Source organism: Notolepis coatsorum (genome assembly GCF_963971535.1).
Source record: "Notolepis coatsorum genome assembly, chromosome: 6".
Taxonomy (NCBI): Eukaryota; Metazoa; Chordata; class Actinopteri; order Aulopiformes; family Paralepididae; genus Notolepis; species Notolepis coatsorum.
In genome coordinates, this window is record NC_140170.1 from 49,872,651 (window position 1) to 49,896,896 (window position 24,246).

At 42.1% G+C, this 24,246-nt stretch overlaps 1 protein-coding gene across 1 annotated transcript in view; it reads left to right on the forward strand.

Moving 5' to 3' along the window:
* Nucleotides 1–10,575, forward strand: part of n4bp1 (nedd4 binding protein 1) — an 89,381-nt gene extending 78,806 nt beyond the window's left edge. The window contains 3 exon segments of the mRNA XM_084317783.1: nt 3,919–4,026; nt 6,709–6,810; nt 9,381–10,575. Of these exon segments, the coding sequence (XP_084173909.1) occupies nt 3,919–4,026; nt 6,709–6,810; nt 9,381–9,726 (556 nt within the window). The 3' untranslated portion in view covers nt 9,727–10,575.
* The last annotated feature ends 13,671 nt before the right edge of the window (nt 10,576–24,246 follow it).

Below are 24,246 nucleotides of genomic sequence, written 5' to 3' on the forward strand. Positions count from 1 at the left end.
TAGAGGCGCTGCTTCGCCTTTTTTACGACTGTGTCTATGCGTGTTGACCATGTCAGATCCTCTGAGATGTGGACCCCCAGGTACTTGAAGCTGCTCACCCTGTCCACGGTGGCCCCGTTTATCCTCAGTGTCTCCTGCTGTCCTCCTATAATCCACGATCAGCTCCTTGGTTTTACCAATGTTCAGGAGCAGGCTGTTGTCCTGGCACCAGCGTTCCAGTACCTCAACCTCCTCCCGGTAGGCCTTCTCGTCGTTGTCCGAGATCAGCCCCACCACCACTGTGTCGTCTGCAAACTTCACTATGGAGTTGGAGCTGAACTTGGCCACACAGTCGTGTGTGTATAGTGAGTACAGCAGGGGGCTCAGAACACAGCCCTGGGGGGACCCGATGCTCAGGGTGATGGTGTTGGAGGTCTGACCCCCCACCCTGACCGCCTGGGGTCTTTCACTCAAAGTCCAGTATCCAGGCGCTCAGCGGAGCTCAGACCCAGCTCGATCAGCTTGTCCACCAGTCTGGTGGGGACTATGGTGTTGAACGCTGAGCTGTAGTCAATGAACAACAGTCTCACATAGCCCCCCCTTCTGACGGTCCAGGTGAGAGAGGGTGCTGTGCAGTACTTGGGAGACCGCATCGTCAGTGGACCTGTTTGGCCTGTATGCAAATTGCATAGGGTCCATATCTCTGGGGAGGGAGGCACAAATGTGATCCTTGACCAGCCTCTCGAAACATTTCATGGCCACAGAGGTGAGTGCCACCGGTCTGTAGTCATTGAGACCTGCTGGTGAGGGTTTCTTTGGTACCGGGATAATGGTAGACATCTTGAAGCAGGCAGGGACCACTGACTCCTTCAGGGATCGATTAAATATGGTGGTGAACACAGGGGCTAGCTGGTTAGCACAGGACTTAAGTATGCGTCCTGTTATTCCATCTGGGCCAGCCGCCTTCCTGGTGTTCACCTGCATAAATGCTCTTCTCACACTGTGTACCGTCAATGAGAGAGCGTCCCCGCCCCCCCGTGGATGCCCCCCCCCCCCTCCACAACAGCCGGCGCACCAGTGACGTCACTAGCCGTTGAGCTAGCAGCGCCACTGTTTGCACCAAACCGCGCGTAGAAGGTGTTAAGCTGGTCCGCAAGGGAGGCGGCGTCGCTCCCCATTGAGGGGACGCTGACTTTGTAGTCAGTTATAGTCCTCAGTCCCTGCCATAAGCCTCTTGTGTCATTCTGTGCCATTTGTGCCTCCATCTTGTCGGCATACGTCCTCTTAGCAAGTTTAACAGCCTTGCGCAGAGTGTAGACTGTTGTCTTGTACTCTTCCATGTTTCCTGACTCTCTGCCAAGGTTATAAGCAGTGGTGCGAGAGTTCAGAGCTGCTCTGATAGTACTGTCCACCCATGGTTTCTGATTCGGGAACACCCTCGCCTTTTTTGTGGGGACAATACTGTCAGCGAGTGTTGTTATGAAGGACACCACAGTGTCTGTGAACTCGCTGACGTCACTGGTGCTTCTCTCGAGCATTCCCCAGTCGACGTCATCGAGTGCGTCCTGAAGCGTGGCCTCTGATTGGTCGGTCCATCTTTTTACCTCACGTGACACGACGGCGTCACGTGATCTTTGTTTGTAAGCGGGGACCAACAAGATGGCCGCATGATCCGACGTGTTCGTCGATCCCGCTAATGGTGGAGCCGGTACAGCCTTGTATCCGGCTCTGAACGGGGTGTAACAGTGGTCTAGTGTATTTCCTCCTCTTGTGGAGCAGACGATGTGCTGAAAGAAAGACGGCATGACTTTTTTCAGATTCGCCTGATTGAAATCCCCGGCCACAATCATGGCCGCGTCTGGATGCTTGATCTGGTGTGTGTTTAGATGGTCGTGTAGTTCCGCTAGCGCCCTGCCGACGTTCGCCTGGGGGGGAATGTACACTGCAGTCATGATTACCGCAGTGAACTCGCGTGGAAGATGGAAGGGGCGACATTGGATCGAGAGGTGTTCCATGTCGGCGGAGCATGAACGGGAGAGTATCTGCACTTCCCCGGGGCTAGTCCAGCCGTTGTTGGTCATAAGGCAGAGACCCCCGCCGATGCTCTTCCCGGAGGCCTCTGTACGGTCCGCTCTGAAGATGGTGAAGGAGTTGGAGGGAGAGATGCTGTGATCAGGAGTCACTGGTTTCAGCCAGGTCTCCGTGAAACACAGGATATTGCAGTCCTTCATCTCTCGCTGGAATCGGACCCGTGCTCGTAAATCATCCATCTTACTCTCTAGCGAACGTGCATTCGCCAGGAAGATGGATGGAATAGCCGGACGGTGAGCAGATCTTCTTAGTCTTAATCTGATCCCGCTCCTCTTCCCTCTGTTTCTTCTTTGTCTTGCGGCCGTCTTTGTTTCCCGCGTTTTCTTTGTCTCTTCTGATCTCTGTTGGCCATTCTTGGCATGATAAAGTGTCTCTAAACTCCTCTTTGAGTCCGGAGTTTAGGTCAATAAGTGACTGGCGGTCGTATGACGTCCCCGCCAGTGATGTTTCGATAAAAAAAGTAGTAAAAACAAACATAATAACTAAAAATGTGCACATTCGTTGCTGAGCAAAACCCACGGTGACTGACTCGGTCGCGCCATGTTAAGATTGATAATGACGTTGGTTTTAGGGCTGCAACGATTAGTCGACATAATGGACGACGTCGATCATAAAAACTCGTCGACGCAGAATTTTTGCGTAGATTAATCATTAAAAAAAATAATAATAATAATAATTTTGCACTACCTATCTTTGTGAAAGTGGCTTCTCAGCTCTGGTCCAGCTGAAGACAAAGCAGAGGAACAGATTGGACATTGAGCATGACCTCAGAGTTGCTTTGAGACTCTTGTCAGGAGCAAACAACATCCCCAGTTATCCCATTAGTTCCCTGGTTCCACTTTAATTTGTATTATTTAATTTATTTCTCTTGTTATGAGTGATTGTTCTATTGTTCAAATACATTTTGATTTAAAGTTGCTTAAGATCCAAATTCAAATGTTTCATGAGTCATTATTTTAATTTGCTATGGGATCATCATGTTATGTTAAGTTAACTGTTAAGGCAGAGGGACTGGACAACAGGGTGACATTCACAGGTGTGCAGACTTGAGCATGTGAGGTAAAACATGCATTGGAGAAGGAGCCATGCCCACAGGAAGCAAAGATTGAGGGTGTGACAAAAATAATCGTTAGATTAGTCGACTAATCGAAAAAATTATCGACCAAAATAATCGTTAGTTGCAGCCCTAGTTGGTTAAACACGTGATGATGATTTTACCCAAAATACATTTGGATTCACTTTTTCAGCCCCCCCTGAAGCTCCGCCACTGACACACACACCTTCTAGAAAGGTCTTTTACCAAAGGATATCCTCACATGATGACGGGTACACACACACAGCCCCTTTCAGCGTTTGCTTTAGCCTGTATAACTTGTTAAAGAAGAGGGTGGGGTTTTACATTTAGGACGCTTTGATTAGCTACAGCATACCAGACAAAACCAGTCAATCCCAGATGAGTAACTGATCAGGTCAGATTATAGATGTAATACATCCCCAATCTCTATCTCTCTTTTATCTGCCTCTATGTTCTCTTTTTCTCACTCTGCCTCTCTTCTCTATCTTCTATATATCTTCTCTCTATCTTATATCTTTCTCTCTCACACACACATCTACTGTATGTCTCTCTATCTTATATCTCTCACACATCCCACCTCTCCCTCTCTGCTGTGTCACACTGACTCAGGATCAGCTAACAGGGTGGTCTTTCCTAGTGAAAGCCTCTCACATCTCAGCTTGTCCCATACATAGACTTTGTGGTTACCAGACTAACTAACATATATAGATATACACTTTGTTGCTTGCATTGTGGCAAATATGTAAGAATGGATTTCTCTCTCTGTGCTCAAGGTTCTTGCTCCACCTAGCAGAGAAGACGTGTGGGGTCATTGTAACCAACGACAACCTGAAGGAATTTGTCCACACCTCCGAAGCCTGGCGCGGGATCATTCTGGAGAGGTCAGTGACATCACATCTGTTCCATTATCTGTAGCCAATAGAACATGAGAGGGAGGGGGTTATTGTAACATCAAACATCAAAGCTGTCTGTCTATATGTACTAGGCCGCTATGCTATTATGTCTATTAGGGGTGTAATGATACACTCGGCTCACAATTCTGTTCCAACCGTGTTACTGGGTTCATAATTTGGTTCAAATTATGATGTGGGGAAAAAATTGTCTGTCTCTACTCTAGGGCTGACCCCTATTAGTCGATTAGTCGACTAATCAGTCGAAAGGAGCTGTAGTCGACTAGCCAACCTCGAATACAAAAAAAAAATATATATATTTATTTAAAAAAAAAAATTTTAATCATTCTTTCCAAAAGAAAAGAGGCCTAGAAGCGTGGCTAACGCTAATGGCACGCATACCAGAGGCTAACTGCCTACGAAAACAGGCACAGAGACACTGAAAGAGGATTTCACCCATCTAATGAACACACTAGACTAGACAAATATCAAGATGTATCCATCAGTGGACCAATTGCATGCTTTTGCAGAGGACAAGACGCCTTCAGTCGACTCCTTCAGACATTAAGAATAAGCACCCCCACAGCCCAAATGGAATGATAAAATGTTTAAAAAAAAAGAAATTAAAATATTTTTTTTACATATTATACTTTATTATTACCGGTACATGGCATTTTAACATTCGTCGAAATGCCTGATTGTGATTGGTCAATAGCGCTCGGTTGCCCCTGACAGCGGTGAATTATTTTTCGATAACTGACCGCTGCCATGGGCAACACGCAATAATCACCGGTGATACGGGTAACTAGCGCTATTGACCAATCACAATCAAGCATTTAGATCGCAGTCACAAAAGCTAAGCTCAGCATATGCGTCTGCATTTGATCTTGTCTTGTCGATGGTGTAAAATGAATTAGGTATATTGTTAGTAAGTTAGCCATGTAATAAGCGGGATAATGTATAGCCTATAATCGATCATTGTCGCAAAATAATTTACCTTCACTGCGTTTAGAACACCTCGGCGCGGCGCCTCAGTGTTCTAAACTCTGTCGGTCAATTATTTTGCGACAATGACCTCGTAGCTATACATTATCCCTTACTTATTTATTTTTTTTAGTCAACCAATAGTCGACTAACGGCAAATTTTGGCCAATCATAGTCGACCATCCAAATCCTTAGTCGGGGACAGCCCTACTCTACTCTAATAAAGTCACTGCACCTTATCCGATAAAAGGATCCTTTTTATATAAATGATCATATTAAGGTCTTAAGTTACGTTTATTAATCCCCTTGGGGGAAATGTGTTCTTTGCAATTGACTCTTACTATCTACGTATGAGCAGTCAGTGGGCAGTCACACAGTGCACCGCCCGGGGACCAGCTCCAGTTGTAATGCTAGTACCTTGGTCAAGGGCAATGGCAGGAGTATATACCTAAAAGGCATGTCTTTAGCCCATTTGTGCGGGTGTCTATTAGAAGTGTTACGGTAGTTAACCTAGTTGAAGCAGATACAAGTGGGAGTGTCTATTAGAAATGTTACGGTTAGAGTTGTTCCGATACCGATACCAGTATCGGAAATGCCGCCGATACTGCCTAAAATGCTGGTATCGGTATCGGCGAGTACCCTCTGATTCTGCGCTCCGATACCATATGATGTAATTTATCAACAACACTGCGGTCTGCTGAGTGAGCATTATAAAACAAACGTGTTTTTAACCGACCGTGAATTAAAGTGTCAATGCTGTTTGTCATTTTAACAGCAGATACTTTCTTAAATGCCATCCTCCCGACAGAGCGGTGTTGACGCGGAGCTCTGATGCGTTCGCTTGGTGGTGTTATTAGCATTGAACAGCTAACCGAAAGCTAGCGTTAACTAACGTTAAAGGTTTAGCTTTAACGTTACCTTGGCTAAAGTTGGGCTTATTCATAATCCAGCAATAATGGCTGCAGACCTGCAAGCAAAGTACAGCAAGTTGGCAAAGGAGTATTCCAACGTAAATCACATTTTCACCAGTAAAGTTAGTCTTTCCATCTACCGGTAGCTCATGCTAGCTAACCTAGCTCACGTTAACATCGTCAGTGATCGACCACCTCTCGTACACAATTAATGACATGTCGCAACAGCCATATCGGTGACAATGTTTAGCTTTTAGTGCCAAATGATAAGAGTCTGAGGCGGAGTCTCAAAAGAGAATGTTGAATATTTATTGTGCAAAAATCACAACAGATCCTCTGCTACTTAAACGGAGCCTTGTGGAAGCAAGTGCAGCAACGAATAATGTCCGTGTGGAACTAATGTGCCAACAACCTTTCCGTGGGTGAACTCATTGAGATAGTTTTCAAATGGTATCGGACATATCTAGTTACGGTGGGCGCACTCGTGGCGCACCGCATAGTGCCTCGCACACCCACGCGGCCGTCCCGTCGCATGTCTTCCCCACCTCTTCTCCCGTTCACCCTCTCCTCTGTCGGTCATGTCTGACCATGAAAAAACTGGAAAAACGCAAAAAATCTTTAAAGAAATATATATGTTACGGTAGCTCACCTTTAGTTGAAGCCGATAAAGGTGTGGGTGTCTATTACAAGTGTTATGGTAGATCACCTCTAGTTGAAGCAGGTGAAAGTGCATTAGAAGTGTTATGATAGCTAACCTGCAGCTGTCTGTCTACTCCAGACTCTTACAGTATACGTTTGTGGAGGATCATTTTATGATCCCTGACGACCCTCTGGGAAGAAATGGACCCCTCCTAGATGTCTTCCTACGCAAAGACAACAGGTAAAGTGTGTGTGAGTACCTTCAGAAAGTATTCAGCCCCCTTCACTTTTTTCCACATGTTGTTGATTTATAGACTGAATTTTAAATGCATTGAATGTATTTGATACATTGAAGATGGTGGGATCATATGAAATTAAAGATGGTTTCATGACCAGCCATGTCATTTTTATGTTATTACCGTGCTAGTCTCATGTGGTTTATGTTAGTCTCATGTGGTTTATGTTAGTCCCATGTGGTTTATGTTAGTCCCATGTGGTTTATGCTAGTCTCATGTGGTTTATGCTAGTCCCATGTGGTTTATGCTAGTCCCATGTGGTTTATGTTAGTCCCATGTGGTTTATGTTAGTCCCATGTGGTTTATGCTAGTCCCATGTGGTTTATGCTAGTCTCATGTGGTTTATGCTAGTCCCATGTGGTTTATGCTAGTCCCATGTGGTTTATGCTAGTCCCATGTGGTTTATGTTAGTCCCATGTGGTTTATGCTAGTCCCATGTGGTTTATGCTAGTCTCATATGGTTTATGCTAGTCCCATGTGGTTTAGTGGTTTATGTTAGTCCCATGTGGTTTATGCTAGTCCCATGTGGTTTATGCTAGTCCCATGTGGTTTATGCTAGTCCCATGTGGTTTATGCTAGTCCCATGTGGTTTATGTTAGTCCCATGTGGTTTATGTTAGTCCCATGTGGTTTATGTTAGTCCCATGTGGTTTATGTTAGTCCCATGTGGTTTATGTTAGGCTGAGGTTACACCTAGGGTGTTTTCCTTTCGTTTTCAGGATGAGTTTCGCTTTTCCAGGTGGCAACGTAGTGGCAGCCGAGTTAGACATTCTTTTTGCAACCTGAGCACTTTCGTTTTGCCTCCTGAGCACAGTGATGTAGTACAATGCCAAAGCAGTAGGTGGCAGTAGGTGGCGAACATGAAGGCAATTTTCAACCAATCAGAACTTGAATGTGCCAATACACTTCCTGCAAAAAAAATACACAAGCCGCCATCTTTAAATGCCTCCTTGAGCTATTTAGCCACTGTAGCACTTATTTTTCAGCAAAGAACGTGCAATAAACAAAACGGATACATTCACTGTGTGTTCTGCCTCTCATTTGTTGATGAAACAAAACTAACATCAACACAATTGAACACCAAAAGCGGAGTTTAGTCTCATCGGCCTCAATTTTGTTAGCTTACATGCTAACGTGAATGGAATATGCCAGTATAACAGTATAGCATTGTGGCTAGCAGCTAACGTTAGCTCACATTAGTTAGCCAGCCAGCACCAAACCGATGATATCGGGAGCTATCAGTAGCTAGATAACATTAGAGACAACGCCTCATGTATTAAACAAAAGTGAATAGATGACTGGGCCATTTTGTTTAATGCTTATGTTGAAAGAGGGGCTCTGAGCTAACAGGGTCTGGTAGCTAGGTAGCTACGGTAGGTAGCTAACGTTAGCTCACGTTAGCCAGCTGCTCATGCAATCGTTAATGCTAGCAGAATGAATGGATGTTAACTTTATTTAACATATTGCAGAATGGGTACAATACAATACGGCTCAATACAAACAATTGTTAAGGGAATGCAGACTGTTGTAGCTTGGACTGGGGTCCTTATAACAATAACTTGACAACACATGGTAGCTGCAGCTATTTGGGACAGCTCTGTTGTCACCGGACGTTGGTGAGGGCACGCAGATGTCGGTATCTACTGCGCATGGGCGTTGAGCAACAACGGCTCCGCGCAGATTACACGACACGTTGTCGGCGAGTTTTGGCGTTTTTCCAAAACGGAAACACAATTTAGCGTTCCCGCTAGGGCAACGCGTTTTCCTGCCAAAACGGCATTTCTATTTAACAGGGACAGCAAACGTATTCAAAACAGCAACAAAACAAAAACAAAAACAGTCTGTGTAACCATGGCCTTAGTCCCATGTGGTTTATGTTAGTCTCATGTGGTTTATGTTAGTCTCATGTGGTTTATGTTAGTCCCATGTGGTTTATCTTAGTCCCATGTGGTTTATGCTAGTCCCATGTGGTTTATGTTAGTCCCATGTGGTTTATGCTAGTCCCATGTGGTTTATGCTGGTCCCATGTGGTTTATGTTGGTCCCATGTGGTTTATGTTAGTCCCATGTGGTTTATACTAGTCCCATGTGGTTTATGTTAGTCTCATGTGGTTTATGTTAGTCCCATGTGGTTTATGTTGGTCCCATGTGGTTTATGTTAGTCTCATGTGGTTTATGTTAGTCCCATGTGGTTTATGTTAGTCTCATGTGGTTTATGTTAGTCCCATGTGGTTTATGTTAGTCCCATGTAGATTATGAGTTTATACATCCTTTTTTTCATGCATCACAAATATATAATTTTTAGGTGAAGTGAAGTGGGCTGAATACTTTCCCAGAGTGCTGTATGTGCACTGTGCCGACATTCATTTTACTTTATTGTTCGTCTACGTCTTCACACTATTTACTCTGAATACACTACTTTTGTATTCATTGTACTTCATTCAGGATAAGAACAGTTAATGTAAATAATAAGGTATATTTCTCCTTTAGACCAATGTGTGTCTCTCTCTCTCTCAGACGAGGTCCCTCCACCATTCCCCCCCTCCTCCCACCAGCCTCCCAGCAGCAGCCCCTCTACGTCCAGGCTCTCCACTCAGTCCCGCGCCACCCAGCCACCTCCACCACCTCCTCCTCCCTGCTCCCCCACCCTCCCTTCACGCATCCCTCCTCCTCCTCCTCTCACCGCGCCCCCTCCCCCTCCTCCTCCCCCCTCCCACCTCAGCGGTCGCCGGGGGAGACGTCGGAACTGAAGAGTAAGCTGTACGCCATCTTCCCCGACCAGAAGCAGCGCATTGACCGCATCCTTAACGACAACCCGTACATGAGAGACCTGAACGCCCTGTCCGGGCTGCTGCTAGGGTGACATGTCGGGGGGGGGGGGGGGGGGGGGTAGCTGAACGTCTGTACCACAGAGATGTGACGAGCGCACACAGGACGTGATGGGAAATGAAGAGTTAGGATCACAAGGCGGGAACACACACTGGACGTGCAACACACATTCATTCACCCACACACTACGCACATGCACAAGAGGAGAGGAGGACACCGTGATTTTCTCATAATTGTGCATTTGCAGACACAACCATGGTAACGTATCCGTGAGTTCCAAAAGTTCATCCTCTTACAAACTTTTCGGTCCTGTTAAAATGGACACAAATCTGGCGAAGACGGACACATCATCAGCCCTGTTCAATAAACTGATATTTCTCATCTGATTAAAAACAAATGTAGACGGACAGACACGAAGGATGGATGTAGCCGCGCTCTGAGGGAGGTTATTTATTATTTGTTTTTAGAGTGTTGAGAGTTTTTCTGATGTTTGGCATCTTCACCAGTGTTTTTCTTTTCTTTGTTTAAGCCACCGGTGATTCAGTTAAACGTGTTGTCGGGTAACATTCACCACTTTTTTTTTTTTTTTTTTTTTTTTTATATAAACTTATTTAACATGTTATGAGGAGGCACTGGGAACTATTCAGACTTTCAGGGATTTCTAGGATGAGAGACATTTTTCTTTTGTTTTTTTATCTACTTTTTCTCCCCCTTTGTTCCCAGTTCCCTTTGTTCAAGATGAGAACCATTGTTGCTCTGTTGTTCCACTTATTTCTTTCAATTAATCAAAACTTTGTTTAAATCAGAAATTGCCCTAATTTCTCAAACAATAAAAACTTCTGTTTTGTTTAATTTAAAAGCAAATAAAAAATATCACACCGTTCCTCCAAACAGCAAATATGTTTTTTTTGCAGATGATTCTATTTAGAATTTAATTGAAGCTTCAAAAGGGAATAATTAATGATTTATTCAGTGATGGAAATCTGTTTCAGTACAGTAAACAGTAAAATCTACCTAGACATTTGTTCAAAAGAACAAGTGCCTTTAATGGTTTCAGTTACAAATATTTCAAAATGATTCTAGAACTGAAATAATAGTGAATGTGAGCGTGATTTACATATAAAGATATATGTCTCTGTTCACAAAGTTGTCTTCCACAGAGTTCATGTTCACAGTGCATCTCAGAAGAAGGTTGGAAAAAGTGATAGAATTAAACCGTTAAATAATATTTTGAAAATCTATAAATGAAGAGGTTGAGTCCCGGTTTGTGGTATTGCAATAGACAACGTATGGGCTGGCCTGGGACCAGTGTTCCTATTTCATGACAATTCTGGTTCCAGTGCCGACTGCTGGGTTTACACATTGTTGTCAAGGAAACGCTCTACACGTTGTTATTGTGTAGAGCTAATGATTTATAGATCTTGAGTTACAGCAGGAACCATTAGCAATTTAATTCCAGGGTTAATTGCTGTGCCATCTGGATGAAGACTGAAGTTGACATTTACCAACAGGGGTATTTAGTCAGTAAACCTACATCTTACACTGAGTTCCATTCCAAAAACCATGAAACACCTAATCTGACAAAACTGGCATGAAAGTAAAAGTTGTCATCTAAAAGTTTTTACCCATTTTAGGACTTCAGTTTATAAAATCTGAAGATCATAAGGATGCCCTAATCTGTATAAAGTACATGGTTTCTGGGTGAAACCATCTACTCTGAACTCTGTGATATTATGAGACAGAGGTCTTCAGGCTGTACATTTTCCATCACTCTTATCCTGCTCATGTGTCTTTCACATAGGACGCGACTACAACACCACTGTGCTCAGAAACCTATTCTATTCTAATGGCTTGCACCACGACAGCTTAGAATAGAATAGAATGATCTTTATTGTCATTGTTACAATGTTACAACTCACTGGGTTGAGCAAAACACAGGCGCTACGGATCCCCATGCCTCCAATAGAAACGAAAGGCAGCCAGCCAGGCAGAGGGATAGTCAGAGTTCGCACAAGGTCCTTGAAGTGCTTAAAGTGCTTGATTTTTTACCAAAAAAAGTAGTGATGCACGATATATCGGCCGCCGATATAATATCGGCCGATATGGCCGTTTTTTTACACATCGGTATCGGACCGATATCAAGATAGGGCCGATATAAAAAAAAAAAAAAAAAATCTTTTTATTTTTTTTAATGTTTTTTTTTCTTTTTACATGTTTTGACCTTAAATAGTTTCAAAATATCAGTCATTTCTGAAAATAAGTTACAAAAGTAAAAAAAAAAATGCGTTTTGGAAAATAGCTCTTTATTTGATTATCATAAAAAAGTGTTTTCTATACAGAGATATCGACATCGGTAAATATCGGTATCGGCCAGAACAGCAATATTAATATCGGTCATCGGTATCGGCCACAATTTTCACATCGGTGCATCACTAAAAAAAAGTCGAGTCTTTGAAAACAGCCAATTTTTTTACTAGGTGCTTTAAAAGTAATTGAAATTCAAATGAACCATTCACATTGAAAGTTTTGTTCATCCATGATAAAATTGTTCTGAATCAAGAAATATACGTTTTTATTTAAATTTTTGTATCCTCTCTTTCTCTGATTTTTTTCTCTGTTTTCTCCCTGTCCCAATTTTTGTCGTTGTGCCAATTCCCCCCATCCCCTACCTGGTTGTTGTGCGCATGTTCTCCTACTGGTCGGTACAAGGGAACCCTGAAGTCATCCGCACGCTTCCTCCCAACCAGCCAGTGACTCTTTTTTTCGCCTGGCAGCGAGGACTCTCATTGGTGAAGTGTAACACGTGGGAGGTCACGCTGCCTTCATCAAGTCCTGCCTCCGCTGAGCAAGCGCCCAGACCTGACCTGTAGGCGTCGCTGTCCACAACGCCAGATTCCCACACATGACTTGCCCTCCCCCTAACCCAGCCAAACGGGTTAGTATAGCGATCAGCCCAAGCCCCAAGCAATGCTGACTCCGGGAGTCGAGACCGGAAATATAATTTTTTTATCTAAAGTGTAACTAATTGTCAGAAATTGGTTTTAACACATTCCCTGCCATAGGTTATATCCATCATTATTACATGGCGTTTTAACATTCGCCAAAATGCTTGATTGTGATTGGTCAATAGCGCTCGGTTGCCCCTGACGGCGGTCAATTATTTCTCGATAATTCACCGCTGCTACGGGCAACGCGCAATAATGACCGCTGTTAGGGGCAACAGATCACAATCAAGCATTTTGATCGCAGTCATGAAAGCTAAGCTTTACAGCTGCACTACATCAGGTGCAATCAAGTCCACACCCCTGCCGGCGAGGAGCAACAGAACAACTGCGTCTGCATTTGATCTTGTCTTGTCGATGGTGTAAAATGAATTGTATATTGTTAGTAAGTTAGCCCTGTAATAAGCGGGATAATGTATAGCTATACTCTGTCATTGTCACAAAATAATTGACCTTCACTGCGTTTAGAACACCTCGGTCTGTGTGTTTGTGTGTGTAGGTGTGTGTGTGTGTGTGTGTGGGACTGAATGGCTTACAAAGTGCGAGTGTGTACACATCCTCTAGTAAGGGCCAGAAAGCTGGACATCCTATCAACTAAATGGCTTGTATGAGGCTTCCTATAAACTAGCATGTTTGCTAATGACTACCATTTCCAACCCCCCTAACCTCTCTCTCCTTCCTTCTGTACTCGTCCAGCAGGTCAGGGTTTTTTTTTTTTTGCACATATTTTTATTGCACATTACTTTAGTTACATTCCATAATGATGCACACATGCAATCTTATTTTTTTTCTTGTTCAAAAACAATTGTACAGCGGCATATAACAAAAAAGATTAAAAATAAACATTATTTCTTTCCTTTGGCGGATTTATACATACAAATAAACAGGATAGTTAAATAAGCTAGATTCTTGCTGGGAAATAAAAAAGAGACCAAAAAAATCAGAGCATTAGAAAAAGGCCAAAAGCCAAGACAAAACAGAGAATATACCTTCAGACATTACTGTAATATGAGTAACATTTTGAACTTATATATCATCTTCATCCTCCCTCAGACCCTTTAAGTAGTCCAACACCGGTCCCCATGTCGTATCAAACACCTTTCTCCGTCCTGTATTTTTAAATCTAAGCCTTTCTAAGTAGAGGGTCTCACCCAGCTCTCTCATCCACATTTCAAATGAGGGTGCTGCATCAGACTTCCAGAGTCTCAAAATGAGCTTTTTAGCCAACACAGCACCTAGATATATCGGCCATTTTTCATTGTCAGAGTACCTAGTAACATCGTCGCTATAGCCCAAAATGGCCAATAAGGGGCAGGGTTCCCACTGTTTATTAAAAGCTTTTGAATAAAAGTCAAATATATCAGAGTTGATGTGTAAGGGTACCATCTTGATTTTTACATTTGTTACACAGTGCTGATACGCTAGGATACATCTTATTTACTTTCACCTTTGAGTAGTGCAACCTGTGTATCACTTTAAATTGAATCAAGTTAATTCTAACATTTACAGAGCACCGGTGAATATTTGTAAGACACGTTTCCCAGAATTCCTCATTGAGGGGTATCCCCAGTTCTGACTCCCACTCAGTCCTATATCTTTCTGTGCTAACTATTACCTGATTGAAAAGTGTCTGGTATATTTTTGACACCGCCCCTTTACTACCTGGTCTAACATTAATTATAGTTTCCAGTGCTTGATGCTGAGGAATGTCTGACCATGTATCTACATGAGTCCTTACAAAGTTCCATATCTGTAGATAGCGGAAAAAATTTGTTGACGGTAAATCATGTTTGACCCTCAGTTGCTCGAATGATAAAAACTGGCCCCCTTGGTACAAGTCCTTCAAGCACCCTATACCCTTCACCTTCCACTGTGCAAACCCTTGATCCATAGTGGATGGCTTAAAGGCATGGTTATTACCGATTGGAGTGTCTGTATACATATTTGGAGCTTTCAAATATGTGTTAATCTGTTTCCATACCTTCAAGGAGCTATGTACTATAAAATTCCCTTCATATCATATAGTGATTTGTTTATCTTGACAGGGCTATTCAAAAGGGCTAGGAGAGAGGTTCCCTGACAAGCTGCTTGCTCCATTGAGAGCCATGCAGGAGTAACCTCCTCCATGCCCTCCGTAAGGTTAGCACTTCTCCAGAAAGCCATACTGTTTAAATGTGCAGACCAGTAGTAACATCTGAAGTCTGGAAGACCAAAGCCACCCTCATTTTTTGTTTTACATTTGCTAATACGTGCAGCTTTATTTTGCCAAATAAAGGGGATTATAATCGAGTCTAACTTTTTGACATACCGCTGTGGTATGAATACTGGAATTGACTGAAATATGTCATAATCACAGCACGGGCCTACTTCACTCCCCCTCCTTTTCCCCTCACGTCCTCAACACACTCCTCTTCATCCCCCTCTCTATCCACTGCGCACTCCTCCTCATCCTCTCTTTCTTCAGTCACCCCTTCCTTCACCCTCATACGCCCAGCTGTATTCCATCCCCCTAATTCACACGCGGTCAAGCACCCCACTCTCCCCAGCTGCACTCAATCCTTCCCTGATGAGGGGACTATTTCTACACCTCGACGCTGACCAGAAGCTGTCGTGGTATTAATTACCACTGCCCAGGTACGACGTCTCTGCCGAAAGCTCTGCTGCTAGATACCCTCCGTGTATTTGCTTGCTCTAACCAGTTTCTCTAACACCTATTCTCCCGCTGCCACCCAGCAGCCCCCACGACAAGCACCAGGACCGCTTGCTCGCTCACTGCTGCCGCGGCAGCCACAGGACAGAACATAACCCCGTTCTATTTCCCCCCAATTCCTGTGTTGCTCAATTGACATTAAACACCCTTGAAACCGCTCCTATCTCTTCTCGTGTATTCAGCAATTGGGCTGTGCTCCAGACCCCAGTTCTCACAAAAGATGTATGTAAATCTCGGAAGAACCACCATTTTAATAGCGTTTACTCTCCCTACCAGTGACAGTGGGAGGGTCTTCCAAAAATCTATATTCTGTTTCAACTGTTCTATTTTTAATTTCCAATTCTCTTCAAGTAAGAGTTCAGGTTTTTTAGTAACGGTCACTCCTAGGTAAGTAAATCTATCTTTGGTAATCTTAAAGGGGACAGAGTTCAATGAGGAGCTATCCTTATTTAATTGTACTGGCATTAATTCACTTTTATCCCAATTAATTTGAAAACCTGAAAGAGCCAAAATAATTAAACAATTCCATAATTGGAGGAAGGGACTCCTGTGGGTTAGATACGTATAACAAAATGTCATCTGCATACATTGATAAATGATGCTTTTGCCCTTTAATGGAGACAGGTGATATTCTAGGATGTTGTTGAATTTTTGCAGCTAGTGTTTCTATGACTAAATTGAAAAGATAAGGAGAGCATGGATCTCCTTGCCTTGTCCCATGGTATAGTGGAAACTGAGAAGAAATATCCTGGTTAGTAACTACACTTGCTGTGGGATGAGCATACAAAATCCGTATCCAGTCAATAAATACCTTCCCGAAACCAAATGCCTCTAGTAGGGCTGGGCGATATGGCCAAAAACGTTATCGCGATAAAATTATTTATATAACTCGATATCGATAATTATCGTCGATATAATGTCTGTCAAGTTTAATTAACTTCTTATGCCCGGCGCCGATGGACGGGCTATTAATAGACTTGTTTTGCTGCTGCGAATGTCTCGAGAGTCGAGTTGATGTCGTCATCAGTCCGCGCACGTTAGTAGTTAGCCAGAGTACTCGAGCAAGCGGAGTATTCCATGACAATGTACTAAATATGACCATAAAATACTCTGTTCCGCCCCAATACATTGCAACGACGTCCACCGTATACCCCACACTACTATAACAGTTACCCTCAGAATTCAAAACACACACCAACTCGGCAGGTAAACTGTAAAATAGCGCCGTGCAAGCTAATTATCCAAGCCAGCCTCGTTTCCAAGCATAGTATTCCATGACAATGTACTAAATATGACCATAAAATACTCGGTTCCGCCCCAATACATTGCAACGACGTCCACCGTATACCCCACACTACTATAACAGTTACCCTCAGAATTCAAAACACACACCAACTCGGCAGGTAAACTGTAAAATAGCGCCGTGCAAGCTAATTAGCCTAGCCAGCCTTGTTTACTGAGTCCTACTTCCGGGTCTCCTTCCGCTGTCGGCCATCTCCTTCACTGATTGGTTGTTAGTGCGTGTGCTCATATCCAAGCTTGGAAAATCGATATATCGAAACTTTGCGACCACGTTTCATGTTTATTTCGAGGAAATTATTTATCGCAATAGTTATCGTTATCGTTTTATTGCCCAGCCCTAGCCTCTAGGGTCACATACATATATGATCACTCGACCTGATCGAAGGCCTTCTGAGCATCCACTGAAATCACAACTGTCTCTGTATTGTGTTTCGTATAAAGTATATTGAATAAACGTCTTAAGTTGTAATAGATATGTCTATTAGGAATAAAGCCTGTTTGATCCGGGTGCACTATCTTCTGAATGTGATCTTTTAGCCGCTTGGCCAGAATCTTGCTAAGCAGCTTTGTTTCAATTGGAATCAGTGACACAGGTCTGTAGGATGATGGTTCTAACTCATCTCAAGTTTCAAGTTTCAAGTTTCTTTAATAGTTGTCATACAGAAGTACAGAATACTTTCATACAAAATGCTTCTTACTGTTACGCTCCAGAGACTGTGCTAGACAAGATAGTATCAAATAACATAGTATAGCATGTAATTTAGAAGTAGAAAATGAGGTCACAGTGTTCAGTATAGACATATGTACAATGTTCGATGCAGAATAGACGTAACTGAGTTACCATATAATATACAATACTATGCAGTGTACTAATGTACAGTACTATATAGTGCAAAGCAGAAATGGGATGAGGTACAATTTAGGTACAATTTACAGTAAGGTGTACGAGTTGTAGTGCAATCCTTCATCAATAAATATAAAGTGTGGGGAGTGGGTGCTACAGTGTGTTTGTTTAAAGTGGGTGTGTGCTATAAAGTGTGTGGAGTGGGTGCTACAGTGTGTTTGTTTAAAGTGAGTGTGTGCGTGTGGATGTGTGTGCTATGTGCGTTTGGTGGTTGTTGTTGTGTAGTGTTCATTGTTCGTTTAGCAGCCTGATGGCCTGGGGATAGAAGCTTCTTCTGAGTCTTTCTGTGCTCGCCTTGAGACTCCGGTATCGCTTGCCTGACCGCAGCAGTTCAAAGAGGCAGTTGTTCGGGTGACTGGAGTCTTTAATGATTCTCTTAGCCTTGCCCTTGCAATGCTTGTTGTAAATGTTCTGGAGGGTGGGGAGCCCCCCTCCAATTGTGCGTTCGGCTGAACGTGTCACTCTTTGTAGTCTGCTTCGGTCTTGTGCAGTGCTATTCCCAAACCAGGAGGTGATGTTGCCAGTCAAGATGCTCTCTATTGTACATGAGTAGAAGTTCTTAAGGATCTTCTGACTGACTTGGAACTTCCTTAGGCACCTGAGGAAGTAGAGGCGTTGTCGTGCCTTCTTCACAACACTGTCAATGTGTGTGGTCCATGTCAAGTCCTCGGATATGTAGGCTCCGAGGTACTTAAAGCTGTTGACTCTCTCAACCGGTGCCCCGTCGATGCTGAGGGGACTGTAGTCCTTGACCCCCGACCTCCTGAAGTCCACAATCATCTCCTTTGTTTTGCTGACGTTCAGGGAGAGGCTGTTTTCCTGGCACCATCCCGCCAGGACCTTGACCTCTTCCAGGTAGGCCCTCTCGTCGTTGGCAGAGATCAGGCCCACCACCACTGTGTCGTCAGCAAATTTGATGATTGTATTGCTACTCCGCTGAGCCACACAGTCGTGTGTGTACAGGGAGTAGAGGAGGGGACTCAGAACACAGCCCTGGGGGGCCCCTATGTTGAGGGTGATGGATGAGGAGGTGCAGTTGCCTGCTCTCACCACCTGGGGTCTGCCAGTCAGGAAGTCCAAGACCCACTGGCAGAGGTCATAGTTCAAGCCCAGGTCCCTGAGCTTGGCTATGAGTATGGAGGGGACTATGGTATTGAATGCCGAGCTGTAGTCGATGAATAGCATTCTCACATAGTTCCCCTGCCTCTTGTCCAGGTGTCTCTGCCCTTTTTTTTAAATTAATGAAATATTTGCATTATACAGCGTTTGAGGTAGTCTACCATCCGATGCGGCATGTTTAAACATACGAAGCAGCAGCAGAGATAGTTCCTTAGAGTAATGCTTGTAGAATTCTGCAGTAAAGCCATCAGGGTCAGGGTTGTTGTAAACCTTTTCTCTGAATTTTGCTAGCCTAGCCTTTGCTAACGCTTTCTTTTTCTCAGTGGCTGACTGTCTGCAATGAAACAGGAAAGTTAGTAAACTACATCAAAATGAACTGTTGATGATACACATTTTATTATTACTATGTAATTACAACCATATGACCACTTAATGTTGAAGTGTTACCAACTATTACTATTTAATGACAAAGTTATGTGATGTGTTACCAAATTCTCATTGCCGAAAGAGAAGTTCTCATTACCGAAACACCCATTAAAATGTTGCGGTATATGAGAAGTGTGTTGCGGAGGATGAGTGGAGTTAGCATTTTTAGCTAACAATGGAGAAGCCATGATGACATCGGCATGATGTTAGGAATGTATTAACCTTTGTATTGATCAAATATTGATGATCAAAACTTTTTTCAAACAAGTAATACTTCATGTTTCAGTAATGAGAATCAATTTTGTTGTGTACAAGGGCTGAAGCGGGAAGTTAGAACTTTTAAGTGTTAACCATTGAGGTGACTTCACTTACCTTGTAGCCATCTTCTAGCTTGTCTTCTTTGTGATGCATCATGGGACAATAAAACTTTATTTAAAAAAGACTGTAGTCTTAACAGGAAGGTGAAAACTGTTGCAGAGAATGATAACTGCATCCATGGACATTATGTTTTCCACAAAAAAATCATTAATTTGTCAATTTAATTGTATAATTCATAAGAATTTCCTTGATGACACAAATAAATAAACAATATTAATAAAGTTTTAGAGAAACATTTTGAGTTTATTAAATATACAATTAAGTCAATGGTCCATAGAAATCAATATGGACGCATTGCGCTAATGAGAATTTAAGCACAAAATGTACTAAAATATTAAAATGAATTGTTATGAGTAAACAACTCATTGTACAAGAAAGAGCACATTTTTATCTTTAATATTATGTTTTGTTTACTTGAATAAATGGTAACCTTTATTTAGAAAAGATCACGGCCATGGTAAATCATTGATTTCATGAGAATGACCCGCTTTATTCAATGACAGAGCTCTCATATTTGTGAACGCATAAACTATATCTTAAATTATGGCTGTGTCTAATATGGCCGTCGCTTATCAATGACTTGTTTGCAGTCAACATTGTCGAAATGGATTGTTTTTTTAATCACGCGTTTTTTTAAAGTTTCAGAAAAAAATTAAGATTCTGTGATAATCGCTCTTTACTGGAATACACTGGAATACACAACACATTGTCATTTTTCGGCCTATTTATGAATAGTTTTCAAATAAACGCTAGATTATCGATAGTATATGTGTACTTATTGAGGGATTTGGGGTGCTTTTCCAATGTATGTGATGTATAGATTGAGGGAAGATGGTAGCATCTAACGGTGCCAGGTCAGAGAGGGCAGAAATGTGTTTGGCTTAGCAGAGGTTGGTTCAGAGCGAGTGAGCACCACACTGAGCAGGGTGTTTTGTTGACGAATTCCGAGCTGAAGACATAACACTGATAGCGAGTGTCTCCCAGAGCGAGGGAGAGCGGTTCATCTTAATGAAACAGTAGAAACTGCATTTTAATGTGTGTAAAGGTTAAATGCGGTTGTCATGACAGCGCGTCGCCTGACAACCAGGAGAGGGGCGGGGGATATCGTTGCTATGACGAAGATCTATAAGTCGAACAGTGTTTCCGGGTAGGGCAGACTAAAATCTGACTGAGACTAAGAGGGAAGAAACCAGGAGAGACTCTCTCTCCTCTTATCACAGAGGGGGGGGGGGGGGGAGGAAGAATGCCACATCATCATTAGCTTCGGCTACCACGAGGATGGTCTTGGCTAACGAACAGGCCTGACCATTGTTGGACTGAAATAGCAGAGGGACAATAGACTGGACCGAAAGATCATTAGATAGACTGAACACACCGAAAGATCATTAGAATAGACTCTTCAAGGACAATACAATCTGTTAACATCTGAGCTGAGGTTTCCGTTTATCAAATAAAACCACGCTTTTCCTTGTAAGGTATTTCACGTTGTCGAAGTGTCGGATTCTTACGGAGGTGGAGAATTATTATGGTTTGCGGGTTGTACTAACGGGGAGAGATAAGGATCTTATCAGCCAGTATCTGAAACATCAGGACCATTAAAATGACACAACGCAGAGGAATTGGATGGAGAGCCAAACAGACGAAGACGTGATACTGGCCAGATCGATCAGGATCTAACATTATGCACGCTATAGAAGCGGGCTGAAAAATCGATTATCTTATTTCCTGATCGCACACACACACACACACACACACATACACACATATGGCACACGCTGATATATAGGTGAAAATAGCTCTGATTATCCCAAGACTGGTAAAATAGATTCCTTACCTCAGATCAGATGTTCTCCAAAAAGATTATTCCAATTCCTGATCGCCATTCCAAATATCGATCACGTTTATTGATCCAACGCTGGGTACTGGAAACACATATTCTCCGCTGTTCTGATGGTGGGTGATGACTCCAGTAGGCTTGGATTACATGCCTGACAAGTAAAAAGCAGGACTTTCTTTTCTCCATGCGTTTCATTCAATCCAATGGGGTGCAGTACCATCCGGAGAGACGATAGGGGGCGGTATTTTCCCTGTTCGAGCTCAGACAGATCCCCACTGGTAATGTGAGGCTAGATTGATGAAAAATGAATGGAAATCGATAATAAAAAAAAAAGATTAAAAACGAGATCTCTCGTCGGCTGGCACTCAACGGTTGGCATGAACTAACGAGAAATCTCGGCTGGCACTCAACGGTTGGCATGAACTAACGAGAAATCTCGTTGTTGGCACTGAAAGTGTTAATCTGGACCTTCAGAACATGCAGTATTATTAATTTGCTCAAATGTCGCGGCCTCACATGGTGCCAACTGCAGGTCTCGCCATCTCAAAGATGACAGAGCATACATACAGGCGCATCCCCCTGTTGGGGTTGCTCAATGCTGTAAAATATTACATAAATGTTTTTTTATGAACAACACGATATTTGAGGAGCCTAATAATATTGCTACAGCGTGCTGCAGGTAGTAGTAGTAGTAGTTAGGTAAGTTGGAGGCTCCGGGCGAAACCATCTCCGTGACGTCAGCATTTAACGTGAACAAAATGGCGGCGCACTGGTTGATAAATGCTAGAAACGGCTTATTTTTATAACGTGATTTTTTTATGTGGTTTATCTACTAATTTGATGCTATGACTGTTTATATCGCTATGCAACATCTCCCCTTTAAAGATAGGAGTGCGTCACCTTGTTTGTAGAGCTATATCTATATTCTATATTATAGCTATGGGGACAATACTATGGTCATTTGACACTAGGGGTGGGACGGTTCACAAAATGGACGGTTCGGTTCGTATCACGGTTTTGGGGTCACGGTTTTTGGTTCGGTTCGATATACGTAAATTTTTATTAAAAAAACATTTAACACTTTGGGTGCCGGCCAAAAATCCGGAAAATGACTGTGGGTTGCCAGGATTCCTGGGCGATTCTAGCATATCTCATGATCTTAGCGGAGCTATTTCTATATTTTATATTATAACTATGGGGAAATGGTTTGGCTCATTTGAAGACGACAAGTTGATGTACACAATGCAAAAAACCGTTTGTTTCTGCATGTCTTCGTTCGTTCACAATTACAAGTTAAAAAACGTCAACAAAGGATAAAAATACAGGTAAATTCTTTAGAACAGGAGTTACAGGCACTTTTATGAACGGTGTGCCGGCGGGGTGATAATAGGTACTGAACGTGTTATAAAGCAATTCAGACTGGGATGGATGGATGGATGGTTTGATTGATTGATTGTTTGACAGATTGTTTTATTGGTTTGATTGATAGAATGTTTTATTGTTTTGTTGATTGTTTGATTCATAGATTGATTTGTTTGATTGATTGATTAATTTGTTGGTTGTTTGATTGATAGAATGTTTGATTGTTTTGTTGGTCGTTTGATTCATAGATTGATTTGTTTGATTGATTGATTGATTTGTTGGTCGTTTGATTGATAGAATGTTTGATTGTTTTGTTGGTCATTTGATTCATAGATTGATTGATTGATTGATTGATTGATTGGTTTGATTGATTGATTGATTGTTTTGTTGGTCGTTTGCTTGATAGAATGTTTGATTGTTTTGTTGATCGTTTGATTCATAGATTGATTTGTTTGATTGATTGATTACTTTGTTGGTCGTTTGATTGATAGAATGTTTGATTGTTTTGTTGGTCGTTTGATTCATAGATTGATTTGTTTGATTGATTGATTAATTTGTTGGTCGTTTGATTGATAGAATGTTTGATTGTTTTGTTGGTCGTTTCATTCATAGATTGTTTGATTGATTGATTGATTGATTGATTGTTTTGTTGGTCGTTTGCTTGATAGAATGTTTGATTGTTTTGTTGATCGTTTGATTCATAGATTGATTTGTTTGATTGATTGATTAATTTGTTGGTCGTTTGATTGATAGAATGTTTGATTGTTTTGTTGGTCGTTTGATTCATAGATTGATTTGTTTGATTGATTGATTGATTTGTTGGTCGTTTGATTGATAGAATGTTTGATTGTTTTGTTGGTCGTTTGATTCATATATTGTTTGATTGATTGATTGGTTTGATTGATTGATTGTTTTGTTGGTCGTTTGCTTGATAGAATGTTTGATTGTTTTGTTGATCGTTTGATTCATAGATTGATTTGTTTGATTGATTGATTAATTTGTTGGTCGTTTGATTGATAGAATGTTTGATTGTTTTGTTGGTCGTTTGATTCATAGATTGATTTGTTTGATTGATTGATTGATTTGTTGGTCGTTTGATTGATAGAATGTTTGATTGTTTTATTGATTGTTTGATTCATAGATTGTTTGATTGATTGATTGATTGGTTTGATTGATTGATTGTTTTGTTGGTCGTTTGATTGATTGATTGATTGACAGTCCGACTGACTGACAGTCCGACTGACTGACAAACTTGAAATGCAGTAATACTATTATATCGATCAGGTGGGAATATATTGTATTGATCAGGTTCGTAGATATTGTACCGATCAGGTATTATAGATCATGTGCATGCAATAAACTAAACAAAAAAACATTTTGACTGTTTCTCATTCATGTACTGTGCATAATCTGCTCCTGTGTTGTAGACACTGTGTTGCTCTGTACCTACCTGTTTTCCAATTTATTCGTCCATACATGATAAACACATTCATAAAGTAATAATATCTTGTATT